The 15,715-nt window shown below is 38.4% G+C and overlaps 1 protein-coding gene across 1 annotated transcript; it reads right to left on the reverse strand.

Annotated features, from left to right (window-relative positions):
- Positions 1-5,409: 5,409 nt before the first annotated feature.
- On the reverse strand, positions 5,410-15,478 carry LOC104522243 (cytochrome P450 2J6). Its single transcript, XM_010164478.1, has 9 exons — positions 15,308-15,478; positions 13,562-13,724; positions 13,056-13,205; positions 11,997-12,157; positions 9,662-9,838; positions 8,989-9,130; positions 7,339-7,526; positions 6,115-6,256; positions 5,410-5,588 (listed from the first exon to the last, which is right to left on the reverse strand). Exons 1-9 carry the CDS (start codon positions 15,476-15,478, stop codon positions 5,410-5,412), a joined length of 1,473 nt encoding a protein of 490 aa, XP_010162780.1.
- Between the last annotated feature and the right edge of the window lie 237 nt (positions 15,479-15,715).

Consider the following 15,715-nt stretch of genomic DNA (forward strand, 5'->3'; position numbering starts at 1 on the left):
ACAATCAGAACTAAGGGTCCCAGCAAGAACTAGTCATAACATGCATGTGCCATACTTGGTAAATTGAGAATAAACGCAGTCTGTAGCCAAGGCTCTTTGCCAAGCCTCAACACATGTGGGTAGCATAAACCTGGCATCAGGGGAGCTTACATGCCTGCAATCAGACCACGAAAACCATAGGAGAGGGATTCTGGGCACCACATAACAGTGACGGTTATAGCCCTGTGTTACAGATCTAGATGGAAATGATAACAGGGAAATGCTTCTCTGTGAAAAATGCCCATCCCCTGAAAGCAAAACACTCGTAAAAGAAATATATTTTCACTAATCTTCTGAAAACCTGCCAAGACAACTTATGCATCAGCTTGCTTCTTTCAAGCACCCTTCCTTTGGGATAGAAACTATTTCACAAAGTTTGTGGCTCTGGGATGTGAAACATACTTATCCCGAAAGAACAGCCTGGAGTTTGCCAACCCACAGTTCCCAGACCTCCAAATCAATTAGCCTCCTTCATTACCGCTAAAGCATAAATGATTAATGCATGTTAACCAAGAAAGGCCCGTTTCTATGTACCTACAAAAGCTTTGTTTGTTTATGATAAAAAGCTTATTTTTCCAGGTGCTCATTTCTAATTTAGCTCTCCACTTCAACAGAGAAAAACTTTTCTCTTTAAAAAGAAATTCTTTGTAATGAGTTGTTTTACCGGCCCTGTATCCAGTGTAATTTTACAAAGTTTACTTAAAATTCACCAATTGATCAGAATTTTTCAGTTGGCATCAATGTCGTACCCTCCCTGGCCTTTTAGATATTCAAAGTTTTTCCATGTAAATAATTTTTCTCAAGAGGAAAAGTCGGTTTTGTCCAGTGACCTTTTCCATGGGGAAGTGAAAAAGTCAAGGTCTGGGGCCTTTTCCGCTGCCTCCATGCTGCAGCCCCACAGCAGGACCTCTGCTGCTTTACTGCATTGTAGCATTATCAGTTATTTCTCAAAAATCTAGGTATTCAAATTCCACTGGTCCTTCTACACCTTGTCAGATTCACCCACACCTTTTATCATGGCTTTAACACCAGCCCGAAGCTCCTTATTTCTTTGGCATAATTTCTGCCAACAAGTTCCTCTGTTATGGGGTTCTATGTCTCCTCTCACGTTCTGGCCACTTCAGGAGGCTTTAAAACCTTTTTCCTGGTGGTGTTTTCCTGAAGGAGGGAGAAGGTTTCCTGCCTTTTCCAGACTCTGGTCCTCTGCTTCCTTCCATGATGTCGAGGCCCTTCCCTGGTAGCAGTCGTGTCCTCCTTCCTGTCTAAAATGAGGGCACACCACAGGGGCAGGAGCAGCCTGGAAAAAATAAAAGGGCAGGAAATTGAGCCAAACGGGAAGTAGAGCAGCACTTGCAGTCACCGCCATGCTGGAGGAGGGACATGCATGAGGCGGCACCCGCCACCCCAGCCTTCCTCCGTCCCACGTGAGGCGGACGTTGTGGGAAGCTGCTCTGTAAGAAGGCACATGGGTCCCTCTGAAGGGCTGCATGACACAGTTGCATAAACCATTTTGTCAGCAGCCCGCCTTCCCCTTAGGTTGTCTCCGGGCACCAGTCCAGCTGCTGTTTTTGCAGATCGTTCTGCAACATTTGCCTGTAACATCAAGGTTGTTCTGCTGCTGCCGACTCAAGATGGCAGCCACAGCCTTCCTTCCAGGCTGGCCAGCTCCTAAAATGGCTTCCCTAGCACAGCATGAGGTGGCCAGTGGCATCACGTCAGCCAGCCCCTCTGCCTTCTTCTTTCACATTGGCCAAAGACCAGATTTTTCTCTGGACTCAGCTGGACTTTCTCTGTATCTTCTCCTGGCTCAGCATTGCCTCCCGCTTCCTGAGAAACCACAGTACATTCACATCCTTCTCTCCACCAGGTAGGTGGAGAGAAACAATCTAGGACTTAAACAGATTACATATATTTTAACATTATATTTCTATGGTAGGCAACAAAGATTTAGTTTAAATTCCAATACCCATCTTAGATCTCTAGTTTCTCCAGGGCTATCTTTGTTTCTGCCAGATTTTCAAGTGTGAAACTCAAACACTGGGGTCCACTTAATTTTTCCCAGATATTTCTCTACGATGGCGCGGCTTCTTGCACCATGTGTATCAAACACAATAACTCATCCTCAGTGGTGATTTTTAAGTAGTAAACTTTTTCAAGCCTTTTAGCAGAATCCAGACATTGCAGCATGCAGCCAAAACCCTCCCAACACGATGGGTTTTCCTAAACGATGACACAACAGCTGCAGGGACTCAATTTAACACCAAGGGCATGGAAAATCCTGGGAGCATGGTATTCAGAAGAAACCAAGAAACGAGGATTGAGTAGTTTTTGTTTCATATGCAGAAATGGTGATACTCCAATGCTGATTACATTTTCCAAAACTAAACACATTTGTACAACGAAATGAATGCAGTTAAATCTATTAGCAATGACCTACCAGAGAAAGGAGAGGAGAAGCTGGCACTTACCCACTTGGGCTTTTTTTCTTAAGCTTTCTGGTAACCACTCCTTTTTCAAAATGGTATTTTCTTACTGCTGTTAGTGACAATAAAGCCTCAGGCTACTTTCTTCAATAATGACATTATTCCCCGATGTCTTCTGCTTGCAGAGATGAAGTGGTTGCAATCCATACTGTCATTATCAGCTTTTTATCTTAATGCATACAAAGCAGTGCTGTTAGGAAACAGAACTATGGTTACTCAGCATGTAATTTAAGAAACTGTATAGAATAAGGAAAGACAAGCAACTGTGTAGTGTAGGAAAGACAGTAAAACCAGAAAGAGGATACAAGAGAATCAGAAAGAAGATGAAAGACACTAGAATGAGGAACATCTGACAAATCTATGTTACAACAGATGGAGGTGAGGTGAGATAAGAAGAATAGGTGAAGGAACAGCAGGCAGCACAGGCCCAAAAGATATCCAAAGAGAAATTTGGAGATGAAGGACATCGTATAAGGAAGAAAATGAACAGAGGAATGTTCAGGAGAATTGAAAACACAGGTGTAAAAAAGCACATTAAATAGAAAGGTGCTGAACCAACAAGCAGCTACATTAGGAGACAGGAGAGGATGAACACATGTTCTTGCTCTCTTAAGAGTCTTTTTATGTATCAGTTTAGAGTTGAGCTCCCTACCAACTTCAAATAAATTGGCTAGAGCTCCCTCCAAAGGCAAGTAGTAAAGAGATCTTAATATTATATAAGACAATTTTGTATGTGTTTGGGAATTATCACAAGGTACTTCAGCCTTACCTGAATTTACTATAGCATACACAGAGTGTGCATGGTCCTCTGAAAGCTTATTTCATACCAGCCTTTGTAGCAAAGACTGAAACCAAATGCAGCCAAACTGTCAGCAAAAATTGAAAGCAGGAAGGCAGACCAAGCAACAGAATACCTGAAATAGATTTTGAAGACGAGATAGAAACAAGGAAAGGAGACTGGAGAGATCTGTGGGGAACAGGATGGCCAGTACCTTCTTGTATGTCTGCTCCACACAAGTCCTGCACTTTTTTTTTGGTGGGGACCGCATCCCCTCGCAGAAACTCACATTACTTACAGGAAAAGCAGAGTAAGTAGTCATCTTAAGATGTTAATCCCTCCCTGTTCTCTGCTCTGTGCTTTCCTACAAATAGTATCAGCTCCTCAAGGCAAAAAGACAAACCCACCATGTCTTTTGTAGTATGTTCAGTTGCCTGCTCTCTCCTTCAGCAGGCACTAGAAAACAAAAGGAAAGTGGTACTAAAAGGGATTGCCCCAGGAAAACCAAGATTGTCATTTAGTTTATTTCTTTCCTGAATTTGTCTCTTAGCCCTAGAAAAGGGATGAAGAGAGCTGGAATAGTGATATTTCACACTCCTCCCTAATGAGGCATTTCACCCTCTCCTTTCTAAAAGGGGAGCAGAGTGTCCTTTGGAGCCACCACACACAACTGAATTTCATGTTTGCATTTGATGTGGCATGTGTAGTTTTCCCTAGAAAGTTTGAGCAGACACTTACCACAGATTACTACAGCATGAGTATGCAGATACGTTTTTACCTCAATATCAGGTGACATTGCATTATTAAAGTTAAATATCCACTTTTGCCAAGTTCTTAGGCACCATGCTCACAAAGGGCTTCAAGAATTCTTCAATAATGCCAGATCTTCTGTTGGATGTTGTAGGGAGGTGGGTGTGTGTCTTTTCTCCCAGGTAACTAGTAATAGAACAAGAAGCAAGGGCCTAAAGTTATGCCAGGGGAGGTACGGATTGGATGTCAGGAAGTAATTCTTCACTGAAAGGGTTCTCAGGCACTGGAATGGGCTGCCCAGGGAGGTGGTTGAGTCACCATCCCTGGAGGTGTTTAAAAGACGGGTAGAGGGTAGATGGGGTGCTCGGAGATACGGTTTAGCAGTGGACAGGTATGGTTGGACTTGATGACCTCAGAGGTCTTTTCTATGATTCTATATGCTAATTTATGGTGACTGATGTGAAGTCAGCTAACTGTCATAAAGAATCCATTAAAGAACTGAAAGAATAAATGAAGCTGAATAAATTATTGGAGGATCTGGAGCAAACATCAGAAGAATACCTATCATGAAAAAGACAGGTTCTCATGTTGCTGTCAACCAGTGGGCTCATAAAAAAGAAGAATTTATTAACACTTTGTGTCTGCTCTCTGTTGTCATTTGTCTTCCAGCTTTGCTTCTTGCCTGTATTGTGAAAAGCCCTCCACATCTGACTGATAAAGGCACTCCTCTATTTTCATCAGAAGGGCTGAAATACTACCTGTTGTAGTGGGTGACACTCTGAACTGTCTTGCCAGATATCAATGACAGAGTTGCATACAGCAAGCCTGCACAACAACAAACCTGATCAGTATAAGGGAATATTATCGTTGTTCCTATTACCTGCCTCTGTAGAAAGCTTTGCCCAAGAGCTTCTTTTAACTCCTGCACCCACTAATATCCTGAGACAGATTCAAAGACCTCTAAGCCTATCTCCACAGATGCAACTGTGGCTTATGAGAAAGAATGCACAGTTCTTTAATCATGAGACTTCTAATTTATAGACTCTGCTTCAGGTTCTTTCTCTGTAAATCCTCTTTCCAGTAAGCAATAAATAAGGCCCAATTCTAATTCTTCCCTTAATGTCTTTATTTGTTATACATCAGGAGAAATTTACCAAGATTTTCCATAGAGAAAACAAGAACAGAAGATTAACTCTTTGTAGGTACAATCCTCAGACTGCAACTGTCTGAAAAGCATCTTTCAGGGTAGTGATTAATCAAATCAAGTGGAAAGCAAAAATCTTTAGACATGCAAAAAAGAATTCAGATGCAGAAACAATCTTGCAGAGTAAGCCTTCCCTGAATGTGGGGCACCATTTCCTACCGAGGAATGGCACAGAGCTGGTAGGGAGGTGGCTTCATTGTGCCCCCAAAAACAAACTTTGTATTGACTTCTTTCACTCCTTCTGGCAGGGTGAACGTGAATGCCTGTAACAGGGTGGAAAAGAAAATGAAGAGCTCCATCCTTGCCAAGAGCTCCCCCATACAGACACGGTGCCCTGTAAAAAGACAGAAAAGGCAATCAGCCAAAGGATTTCTATCACACTTCCCTTTCTGACCCCCCTTGGGTTTTTGTTTGTTTGCTTGTTCTCTGCAGACTTTGTCCTTTTCTCTTAACTTTGTCATTTAATGATTCAGAACTGAAAGGCTGCTTGTATTTCCACTGCAAGTTTTACCCCATATTTACAGCAGGAAGCAAGACATTATAGAACTGATGACCAAGGTTGCATAGTTTACATTTACAGTCTTCCTAGCACGATGCATTTTACTGCTAGTATTTTGATAACTGGATCTCTCTTCCAAGAGAAACTGGATCTGTCTTCCAAGAAAAACTTTTCTATGTGTCATTCCTCCTCTTTCAATCTTTTCCACATACAATTGGACTTCTCTCTTCCTGGAGATCTTTAAAACCGTGAAATGTGTTTATATACCTATTTGTAGATGCCTCCCCAGTTATGCTGGGGAATGAATGGATCTTAAGTTGTTAGGGCATGGAGTAAATAAATCCCTGTTCAGTGCACATACCTATTGAAAATGGTAGGAACGCTTCTCTGTTTACAAAGTTTCCATCTTTATCCAGAAAGTGGCCTGGGTTGAACTGATGAGGTGTCTCCCATTTTCCAGGATCAGACAGAACAGAGTCAAGATTTGGTAAAATTATGGTGTTCTGAAAAAAAAACGAACAGCAGTTTCAGTTCTGTCTTATTGTTAATATTCATCAGATAAGCAAATAATGACAAAGCAGCAAAGAATTCAAAGGCCTAATTTAAAATCTCATTTTTTTCAAAAACGAGATCAAGCTTTAAACATTTCATAAGAAGTTTAAAGTTTTGAGCATGTTAAGACATCTTTTCCTTTATTACTTGTTGCCAGTAAATTCAATAAAATAAGTGGTTAGGATTTTATAATGTACATATTGTTAAAATGTGTTGCTTTTATTTTTCCTATTGTCACTAGGTATTTTTATTAATTATTCAGCTTCTGAGTCACAGAATAACATGAGGATCAGTTTAATTTTTCCCTTTGTTACTTAGTAATTTCTGCAACACTACGGTTGCTTTCAGCAAATCCAGAAAAAAGGAATGAAAATGAAACTACATGAGAAGCAGCAATGGGAGAATATTGAGCAACAAGTCCTAACATACTTTTCAGTTACAAAACTTGATAATAATTTAGTTTCATTATGAAATTTGCAAGATACTGCATTGAAAATCTTGTGATATGAAAATAATTTCAAGTTTCCAAGTTTTTCAGTAAAATCTTTTTTCCGGTTTTGGATAGCATCTGTTCACCAGCTGATAAGCCATTTTGACAAGGGACAGACCTGAATTTGCTAGAAATTACTATGTTTATTTCCAGTCACCCTTCACAAGTTTTCTGTCACCAGAAATAATGATCTAAGAACCTACTAATAGTTAGGAAAAGGAAACATTTCCTTGCAAAAGGCCAGCTTTAGAGGCAGTCATAGCCTAGAGGCATGTGAAAGGACATGACCCCAATCAGGAAAACACTCTAAAGCCTTTCTAGATTCATCTAATGTACCAAAGACCTATTGATACCAACAATTCTCAATCACAGTTGCTTTTCAACTAAAAGAGCAATTAAATCTAAAGAAACTAAAAAAGGACAGTGTTTTGGGATTCATTAGCTGAGGTGGCTTCAGTTGTTAAAAAGTTAAGTTAAATCAGTTTTAGAAGCTGTTACAAGCGTACCAGACAACAGATGTTCAAATATGCAGCATATTTTTACCTTTGGAATAGGAAATCCCAGCACCTCTGTGTCCTTTATGCTCTGTCTAGGAAGTGCAACTAAGACTATATTACTGTATCGCAGGATCTCGTGAATTACAGCGTTGGTATAGGGCAGCTTTTTTCTGTCCTCGTAGCAAACTAAATGGGAACAACCTAGAACAGCATCCAGCTCCTTCTGGACTTTCTCTAAGGAGGAATAGTCAGTTTTAAACATACAATAAATGATCTGTAAACTCTATAGTCATAATTTTTCCTATTGCTTTTTACAGTAAGAATAACAATCAACAAGATGAAAGAGATATTTTATAAAATAAGAATGCCTTCAAATTCCCATACAGATGACCTGAATAAAATTTTACGCTGAAGTTGTTCATAGGTTGCCTACCCAGGTAATACCTTAAAATAATAGTAGTGGACAAAGTTGTTCTATGAGAATATTTAGGTTCCTGTTATATTTATTGCTCTGAGGTGATTATTATAAAAATACTTTTATTAATATTTATTTTCACAGACAGGGAATCAACTGGAAAATGAAATACTAATCATGTATTAGGAGACCAGTTTAGTAACTGATCAAGGATTGTTCTTCATCCAGAACCACACATATTTTGCTTGTCATCTACAGATGGCCTAATTGCTATTCTGTAACTACCTGCCTTGGGAAACACTTACATAAATTAATTTTTCTCAAAGACTTTGTTGTTGTTGTTTACAATCTGAGCTGAAATGGTAATTTCTGATTAATTTCTGAGCTGAAATGGTCTGATTAATACTACAGCCTTTATCATTGTAATTAGATTGACCCTATGCCTCAGGAAACTGAAGCCTGTTTTAATATATCCTGAGAGGGTGAAAGATCGAGTTGTGAAAATTGAGTATGTGCAATCCAGTCTCAAATTTTAGGTTTTTTGAAGAGCTGTTAGGTGAAAACAATGGGAGATCCTTTCTCCTTACTGCTTACACCATTTTCTTCTTGCTAGCTTCCTGCTGTGCCTGGTACCCAGCTTAGACTCTCACATATGAGACCTTCGAACCAATTTGTATATTTTTTAATCCTTTCTATCCTGTACACTCTGACTCTTCCTTTTCACTTATTTTACTCTGCCAATCTATACCTTCCTTCAGTGAATATCATTATTAAAAGCATACCGTTTCAAGCTACTCGCCCTAATCTTTTTTATATGCATTTATATGTAGATATCTATGTTTGAAGTTTTAAGCTTCATGGAATAACCACATATATTAGCAGCCTCCCACTGTACTGAAATTATTTCTGCTGCAAAGAAGCCAGAGGCACATCAGAGCAGCAGTCATGGGTTGAAAAGGATGACCTGAAGACTCCACCTTGTTCTCAGTGGAAGTCTAAACATTATTGTGAGTGGAAGGGCAACAGTATAATTTATCTCCTCTGAGACTGGAGTCCTCCACCTGATTAGATGAATCACATGCTAGATTCTTCTATATCTCTTAAAAACAGAACCTAAAATTACTGTCCTGTATGTTAAAAAGGATACAACAAGAAACAGATACATGCAGTTCACCTGATTCATACCCTCATAATTAATTCCTCTACTATTCTTTGAACAAGCTCTACTATTTAAACATGTATAATTTCTAAAAAGTTGCAGAACTGTTTGGGTGTTCTTACCTTGAACATCAGGATAAACCAACATAAAAAGCAATGCCCAACGCATAATGGTGGTTGTAGTTTCTGTACCTCCTAGAAAGAGGTCAAAACTACTCTGCATCAAGTTTTCTTCATCATAAGTAGCATCAGCATGTCCTTTAGTCTGTAGATATGAATTTGAAATATCAAGTTATGGCACACAAAAAAGTAGTAAGCCACCTTACCTCACAGGAATATTTACTAATACTATGCAAAATGGAAAAAAAAAAAGAGCTAGAAAATAAAACTTTCTGAATAATATGAAGACATTTTCTACTATTCTCCAATACATTTCTCAGTTTATCCTATCCACATACACATTTGGTTCTCCCACCATGCCAAAGTTATTAATTGTACATACTTTCTACTCCTGCTGCAAATCCCACCATAATAGTAATTTCTAGTTGTACCTTAACCATATGTAGATCTCTTATTATTGTGGTTATAGATAATCTACCTGTAAATCTACTTATATTATTACTTCATCCTCCTCCTGCAATCTCTTAGTGTCAGCTTTCTTTAATTCATCTACCTATAAACATTTCTATGGAGAAATTGTATAATTCTAAATTTATATTGGACATCATTACAACCAAAGGAGCATTTAAAATCCCTTCTTGTTAATGGAATGTTAGAAGAATTCAGAGATACTCACTTTATCTATCTCATCCAAATAGTAATCAATAAAATCTTGGTTTTCATTTGGTTTTCCTTTTTCTTTGTGGCTTTCAAGTTCCTTTGCTAGTAAAGCGTTCACAAAATCTATGCTGGACTTAGTCTCTTTAAACGGTGCTAGGAAACGGCTTGTAAGCCAGGGAAACATTTCATACATCTGTAAAAGAGATATTTTAGATACATGGTATTACTGACATTAGCAAACTAAATTTGAATCCCAATACAGGCTTTTAGGTAGTGGAAAAAGCAAAAGAAAGACACTTATGACTGCCTCTTCACCGTCACACTGAAGGGATAGCGCCTATCCCATGATTCATTAAAGCCTTTCTTAATCCCATTTTTCCCTAGAACAGAATTTCTTTTAGTTTTATGCTATAAATTTTCAGTTGTGATGTACAAAGAATAAATGAAATTCCTCTGTACCCCAATTCTTTGCTAGGCTGAACTTCAGTAGCAAGGACCTCATATAAAACATGCTCCTGTACTCAGTTTATCCAACATATGTATCGTTTCTATCTCATCCCTAAAAAAAAACCAGATCCAGGCTGACTTCCTTGACACATCTGCTAACTGTAAATAGAATTATCCAAACCCAGGTTTATTTTTTCTACTGTAGGATACCAAATACATGGGGATTTTACTCAGATACACTTTCTCATAGATAAGAAGCAAATACATCTCATCTGTGTGATATGTAAAACAACTTGATGAAGTAGAAATACTGAGCCATGTGGATTCCCTACTGTTTATTCAATGTTCCAAACCTATTCACATTCTTGCACTTATACCATTATAAAACCACATCTCAGCAGAAAAGAAAAAAAAAATAACACTTTTTACATTAATTCTATTCTTCTGCTTCATTTCCCTTTCTTTTTTTTCCCCTTTATACAGATTGCACCATATCTTTCTAGTCTACAAGATTAATGCAGCTTAAATTATGCATTGGGAAATAACTCTTGGGCTCACTTACTTAAATGGCAGCTGCATTACAAAGATTTGTCTTCCCACAAACCTATTCAGATTTCCCAGTTTGTATTTTTCTTTTGTCCTAGTGCAAAATTTACCTTAAAACTACCTGTCCACTTATCAGGAAAACAGATTAGTAGAGACCATTATTAAAGGGTTATACAGCATTGTGGAAAGCAGGACAGAATGAAATATTGGACTAGAATAGTCTTGTTAGCTGTGGACCCCTACTGAGAGTAGTTTGGAAATGTCTGATCCTGTGTTTACCCTGATTAGAAGATAGTTTAGGAATTGTTCCATCTGCACCTTCTGGGAGAAAAAAAATCATATGTAGGTTTTTGGTTTTGTTTTTTTGTGGGGCTTTTTGTTGTTGGTTTTTTTGTTTTGAACGAAAAGTATCAAATTAGTCCTCAAATTCTCTATAACCTTGATTAAAGTAGTTTCCAGTTAGTAAGAGATGGTGAAAATCATGCAAGATACAAAACCAGATGAGTTCCAGCAAGTTCTGCAGAAGCAGGGTACCTTGTACATTGGTAAATTGACTTTTTGACTATATGCAGTATTGTGTTTCCCATTCGTAAATGGTTAATGATAAAACTGCCTTTGTTTGAGGCAATCTCTTCCACTGTTTTTGCAGCTGCAATCACAGCTTCACACAGAAGGAGCTGCTGTCTTGAATGGAGACAAATATCATGCAGCAGCTAACGGAGACTGACTTCCAGCATGTATTACTGAATTTTCCTGAGGACATGCGGACGTGGTACAGGTGTTGCTGCCAAAAACTATGGGAAAAAGTTACCATTAGGCAATTTCATTATATGTTACCTTTGCACAAAACAGTTGCTGTACTTAAATTTCATGAAGTTAGTTAACAGAGGTGAAGGAAGTAGTGAAGACCCATATTGCTCTTTATATTTGTTGACAGTTGTATGATTTCATATGGTGAAGAAAGCCATTTTGTCAGACAGAATTTAAGATAAGCCCATTTCAGAGTTTTTCGGATATTTTAACCTGTATTTTACTACGGAGTTGCAGTTACAGTGTCAAACACTGGAGTTGTACAGGTAGCACTTCTGAAAGACAGTCCTTGTACATCCCCCAAACATGCAGCAAGCCTCTATGTTTCCATCCCTATCCACCAAGCACGGGAAAATTCTGTGCTATGATAAAGCATAGGCAATTGAAACAAGTTTTGAACTAGGCATCTGGAAGTACTGTTCTGGTGCATATTCCAGCAATTCCAGGTGCACCAGTATTTATTTTTGTTATAAAAGTTACAAGCAAGTTGCCTTTTCCATTGCTTTATCTATATAAAGTAAACAAACAAACAAAAACATTTTCCTCACGTAAAAAGTGATGCTGTTCCCAAATGCTAATATATTTTCAACAGATTCAATCAAGCGGTGAAAATTTTCATCATCTTTAGAGAAGCGATGTCCAAAAATCACAGAACAAATCACATTTGTGATAGCATGAACAACAGGCATAGTGGGGTCCAGAGGTTTTCCTGTAAACACAGTGAAAAACATTCACCATTAACACTTACTTTTCCTGCTTTTCCCACTAAAAGGGGAGCTGGTAACTTTTCAAACACACTTCTGAGGTTAATTAGATTGCTGGATGGCAAATTGCAATTTATTGGTAAAAGGTATGAGTAAAAAGTAACTTCAGACATCTGAAAAACACTGTTGGTTTAAAAAAAAAGGAAAGGCTGTTAGTGAGAATGGAATTAGTAGTAGTTATAAAAACACCCCAATTTCACAGAACCTTGGCATCAATAGATCTCATGTTTGGCAATAACCAGGGTAGAAAAAATGTCAGCTGAGACATCGTATGAATAAGCAGCAAGAATTGAAAAGAGAAAGACCTTCTATTCTTTGCTCAGATCCTTTACACCTGAATAACTGAGCATACCTCTAAATTCACCCTGTCATTCAGCAGCACAATCTGAACAAACTTCCTCTCTCGCTGAAGAGGAGACCACAAGCCGTGTGAGGGGAGCTTTTTCCACTGCACTTGCCAGAGCAGAGCTATAGGGTTGTGCAGCCTTGGTCAAAGCTTTTACTAGTTCCCGCCTTGTTTTAGTTTTCTGCAGAGGGACATGGGGTGCTGTGACACTTATTTTGTTACTTTTTGCTGTTACCCTGATTCTTTGATCATGAGTAATTTAAAAATGACTAAGAAGTAATGACACCAACGGGGACCGTGGAGTCTGGGGTTTCACATGTAGCACTTCCACAAGGAAATGTCTCATGCAGATCATATGATACAGACCTTTAAGACTCAGCTCTGTGTGTACACTTTAAACCCATTTGTGTAACCAAATAGTTTCAAAAGCTACAGGTGACCCGTTCTTCAGCAAAATCACGGATTGCACAGACTGACCTGCATGTTGAGTCACATACCGTTTGTTTTCTTTAGGTATTCCACCAGGTGACAGGCCTCCTCTTGTAGTCGATACTCCTGGTCTTTTTTCCCTAATCCCATTTTCCTCATTGTTGCAAGTCCAAAACGCCTCTGTTGCTTCCAGAGACGACCATTAGAGAATATAATACCTAAGATCATAATAAACTAATGCTGTGAATGCTTTATAAATTAATGAATTTATACAGTTAATACATCAAAGAAGCTCCTCTTTCATTCTAACTTTTTCAAAATTTTGCCAGCAATCCAGCAGCATTCCTCTTTCCTTTCTTCTTCTAGGGTAGCCATCCATTTCCCATACAGAAACTCTTACAATAGTTATATTCTCCCATAATTTTTCCAGCAAAATAAAAAAAATAAATGTTTATTAAAAATTGTGAAAATATTAACCTTTTTTCCACTGTAAATCAAGGACTTTGAGGGTCTAAATTAGTTTCTAAAACCAGGTTTAGAACACATTAAAAGAATTTGTGAAAATAATAATTACCATTTCCATGAGTCAAATAATGAAAGGAATGGCTTGTTGGCCTTCCAGCAACATCTTCAGCATGAGCAGTCAGACCTTCCTTCACTGCCTGAAACCCTTGCAGGACAACTACAGGAATGTTTGAAATCCACAAGGTGAAGACGTTACCATGATCTTTGGCCATCTGTAGAACAAAGCAGCATCAGAACAGCATGGGTGAGAACATTTAAATCAAACAGGATGAACCAGATCTTTTCCCTTAGCAGATGCCTCAGGGGTGATTAACTTTGAGAAGAGAGCATCAAATCTATTCTTACATGTAATACAGCTTGAAGTCAGGGCTCTATCTAAAGTCTCACTTACTAAACATCAATATGTTCCTAAAATGTCAGACAGCCAACACAGCCAATGCCTATGACATTATTTATCGCATGTTTTACAATTCAAACTCATTGCAGATGAATTCTTACATGTTTGTAAGAAGAAAACATTAGCTCATCAGTTTTAGATGAGCCATCTACAGATACCCCTTTGTGTATGAAGTGTAGCAAAAGCAGCTGAGGATGTGGGTAAAGCAGGGATCACCCTCACCTTTCTAGCCCAGCTGTGAAAGCCTTGTCTCCACAACGCCATGTACACAGACATCACTAGCAGGACAGCCCTGGCTGGAGATCAGGAAAAGTAAAAGGCTGAGGGAAGTGCAACAATGCGTAGATCAAAGTAGCAAGTCTGTGGGGCAGAGTAGGCTGGGAAGAGTGGGGAGTCTCCAAAACATCTCAAGAACTGCATGACTAGAGGAGTACAAAATTTTGCTGCCTGGAAGCAAACAAGAGGGAACAGATAATCATGTTGAGCAAGAATTTTTTAAGAGTTTGCTTGCACATTAGTGTTTAATTTCATTTTTGGAAGGACTAATTCATGGCTTTTGAAACCTTGGGGTGAGTAATACTACTCTTCAGGTTTTGGAGGTCAGAGATAGAAAAAAACACAACAGACATACCCTGGCTATAATTTTATGTTGTGGAGTCATACTACTTTGCCTTGAAATATGCAACTTGAGAGAAGAGAACTGGCAGGACAGGGAAGAGCGAGGGAAAAGGAAGGTTGAGAACAACAATGAGGTGCTATGAATTATAGTATTTATGTATGAGGAATGTAAAACACTAGGATACAAATTCTAGAAGTGCTGTGCATTACAACTGAACTTAGAAAAGAGATTAAGGGTAGGCACACAATGAATAGTTCAGCTACTTAAAAGCTCTGTCAGGCTCAGCAGATTGAAGTCTCTTGTGAAATCCTGATCAAATTGTATGTCAGAAAAAAATTTATTCCAAGATCTTTTGAAAAATCTGTTGAATAAGTATAAAAAAATTTATCCTTTCAATACTGGAAACACATATACACCCAGTAGCTATTTCATGGGATATTTAGAAATTGCCAGTGCAACAACAGTCAACACACAGACATGCAAAAGACTGCAGAATTAAAGACACTGCTTTAAAATCTATCTCTTTCCTGTGTGCAAGACAGGAATATTATAATCAGCATTGTTTTGTTCATATGCACATAATGTGTTAATGACTTCTCTCATAGTAAGCTGGAAATTTTCATACCAAGAAACAGGTATTTTAATGATCCCCACCTAATTTCATATTTATGCAACTTGGAATAAATCCCTCCCGAGCATTCAAAATAAGATTATGTTAAACACACATTTACTTTGCAATAAGCCTATGAGTCCATTAATTAGTTTATGAAAATACATACTTTTTTAAGGAGCTCATGATGCATTTTGAAGTTCATCTGCAGCAGATTTCCAAATATAGGGTATGGAGTTGGTCCAGGAGGAAATCGTCTTCGTATCCATTGCAATTTCAGAAACTGCATAAACAGTAGAGACACCACAAAAACTGACAGTACCACACTTAGGGTTACCATTTCATCTCTGATTTACAAGGCTATGTTGTCTCTGACAAATTGCTATAGACAGAGGATAGATCCACTTTATCTTGCTTTGCTGCTACCTCCCTAAAAACAGAAAAAGATGTTTAAGCTTCTGTGTCTCTCAGTCCTTCCCTTTTTACACTTTCCCATCCCAGAGAATGAAGTGTTCTTATTTTTAAGCATATATTACATCATTCCATCATATTGCAGCTACAAATCTGACAATAATTA

Source organism: Antrostomus carolinensis, unplaced genomic scaffold, assembly GCF_000700745.2.
Source record: "Antrostomus carolinensis isolate BGI_N321 unplaced genomic scaffold, ASM70074v2 scaffold11223, whole genome shotgun sequence".
In the NCBI taxonomy this organism is placed as follows: domain Eukaryota; kingdom Metazoa; phylum Chordata; class Aves; order Caprimulgiformes; family Caprimulgidae; genus Antrostomus; species Antrostomus carolinensis.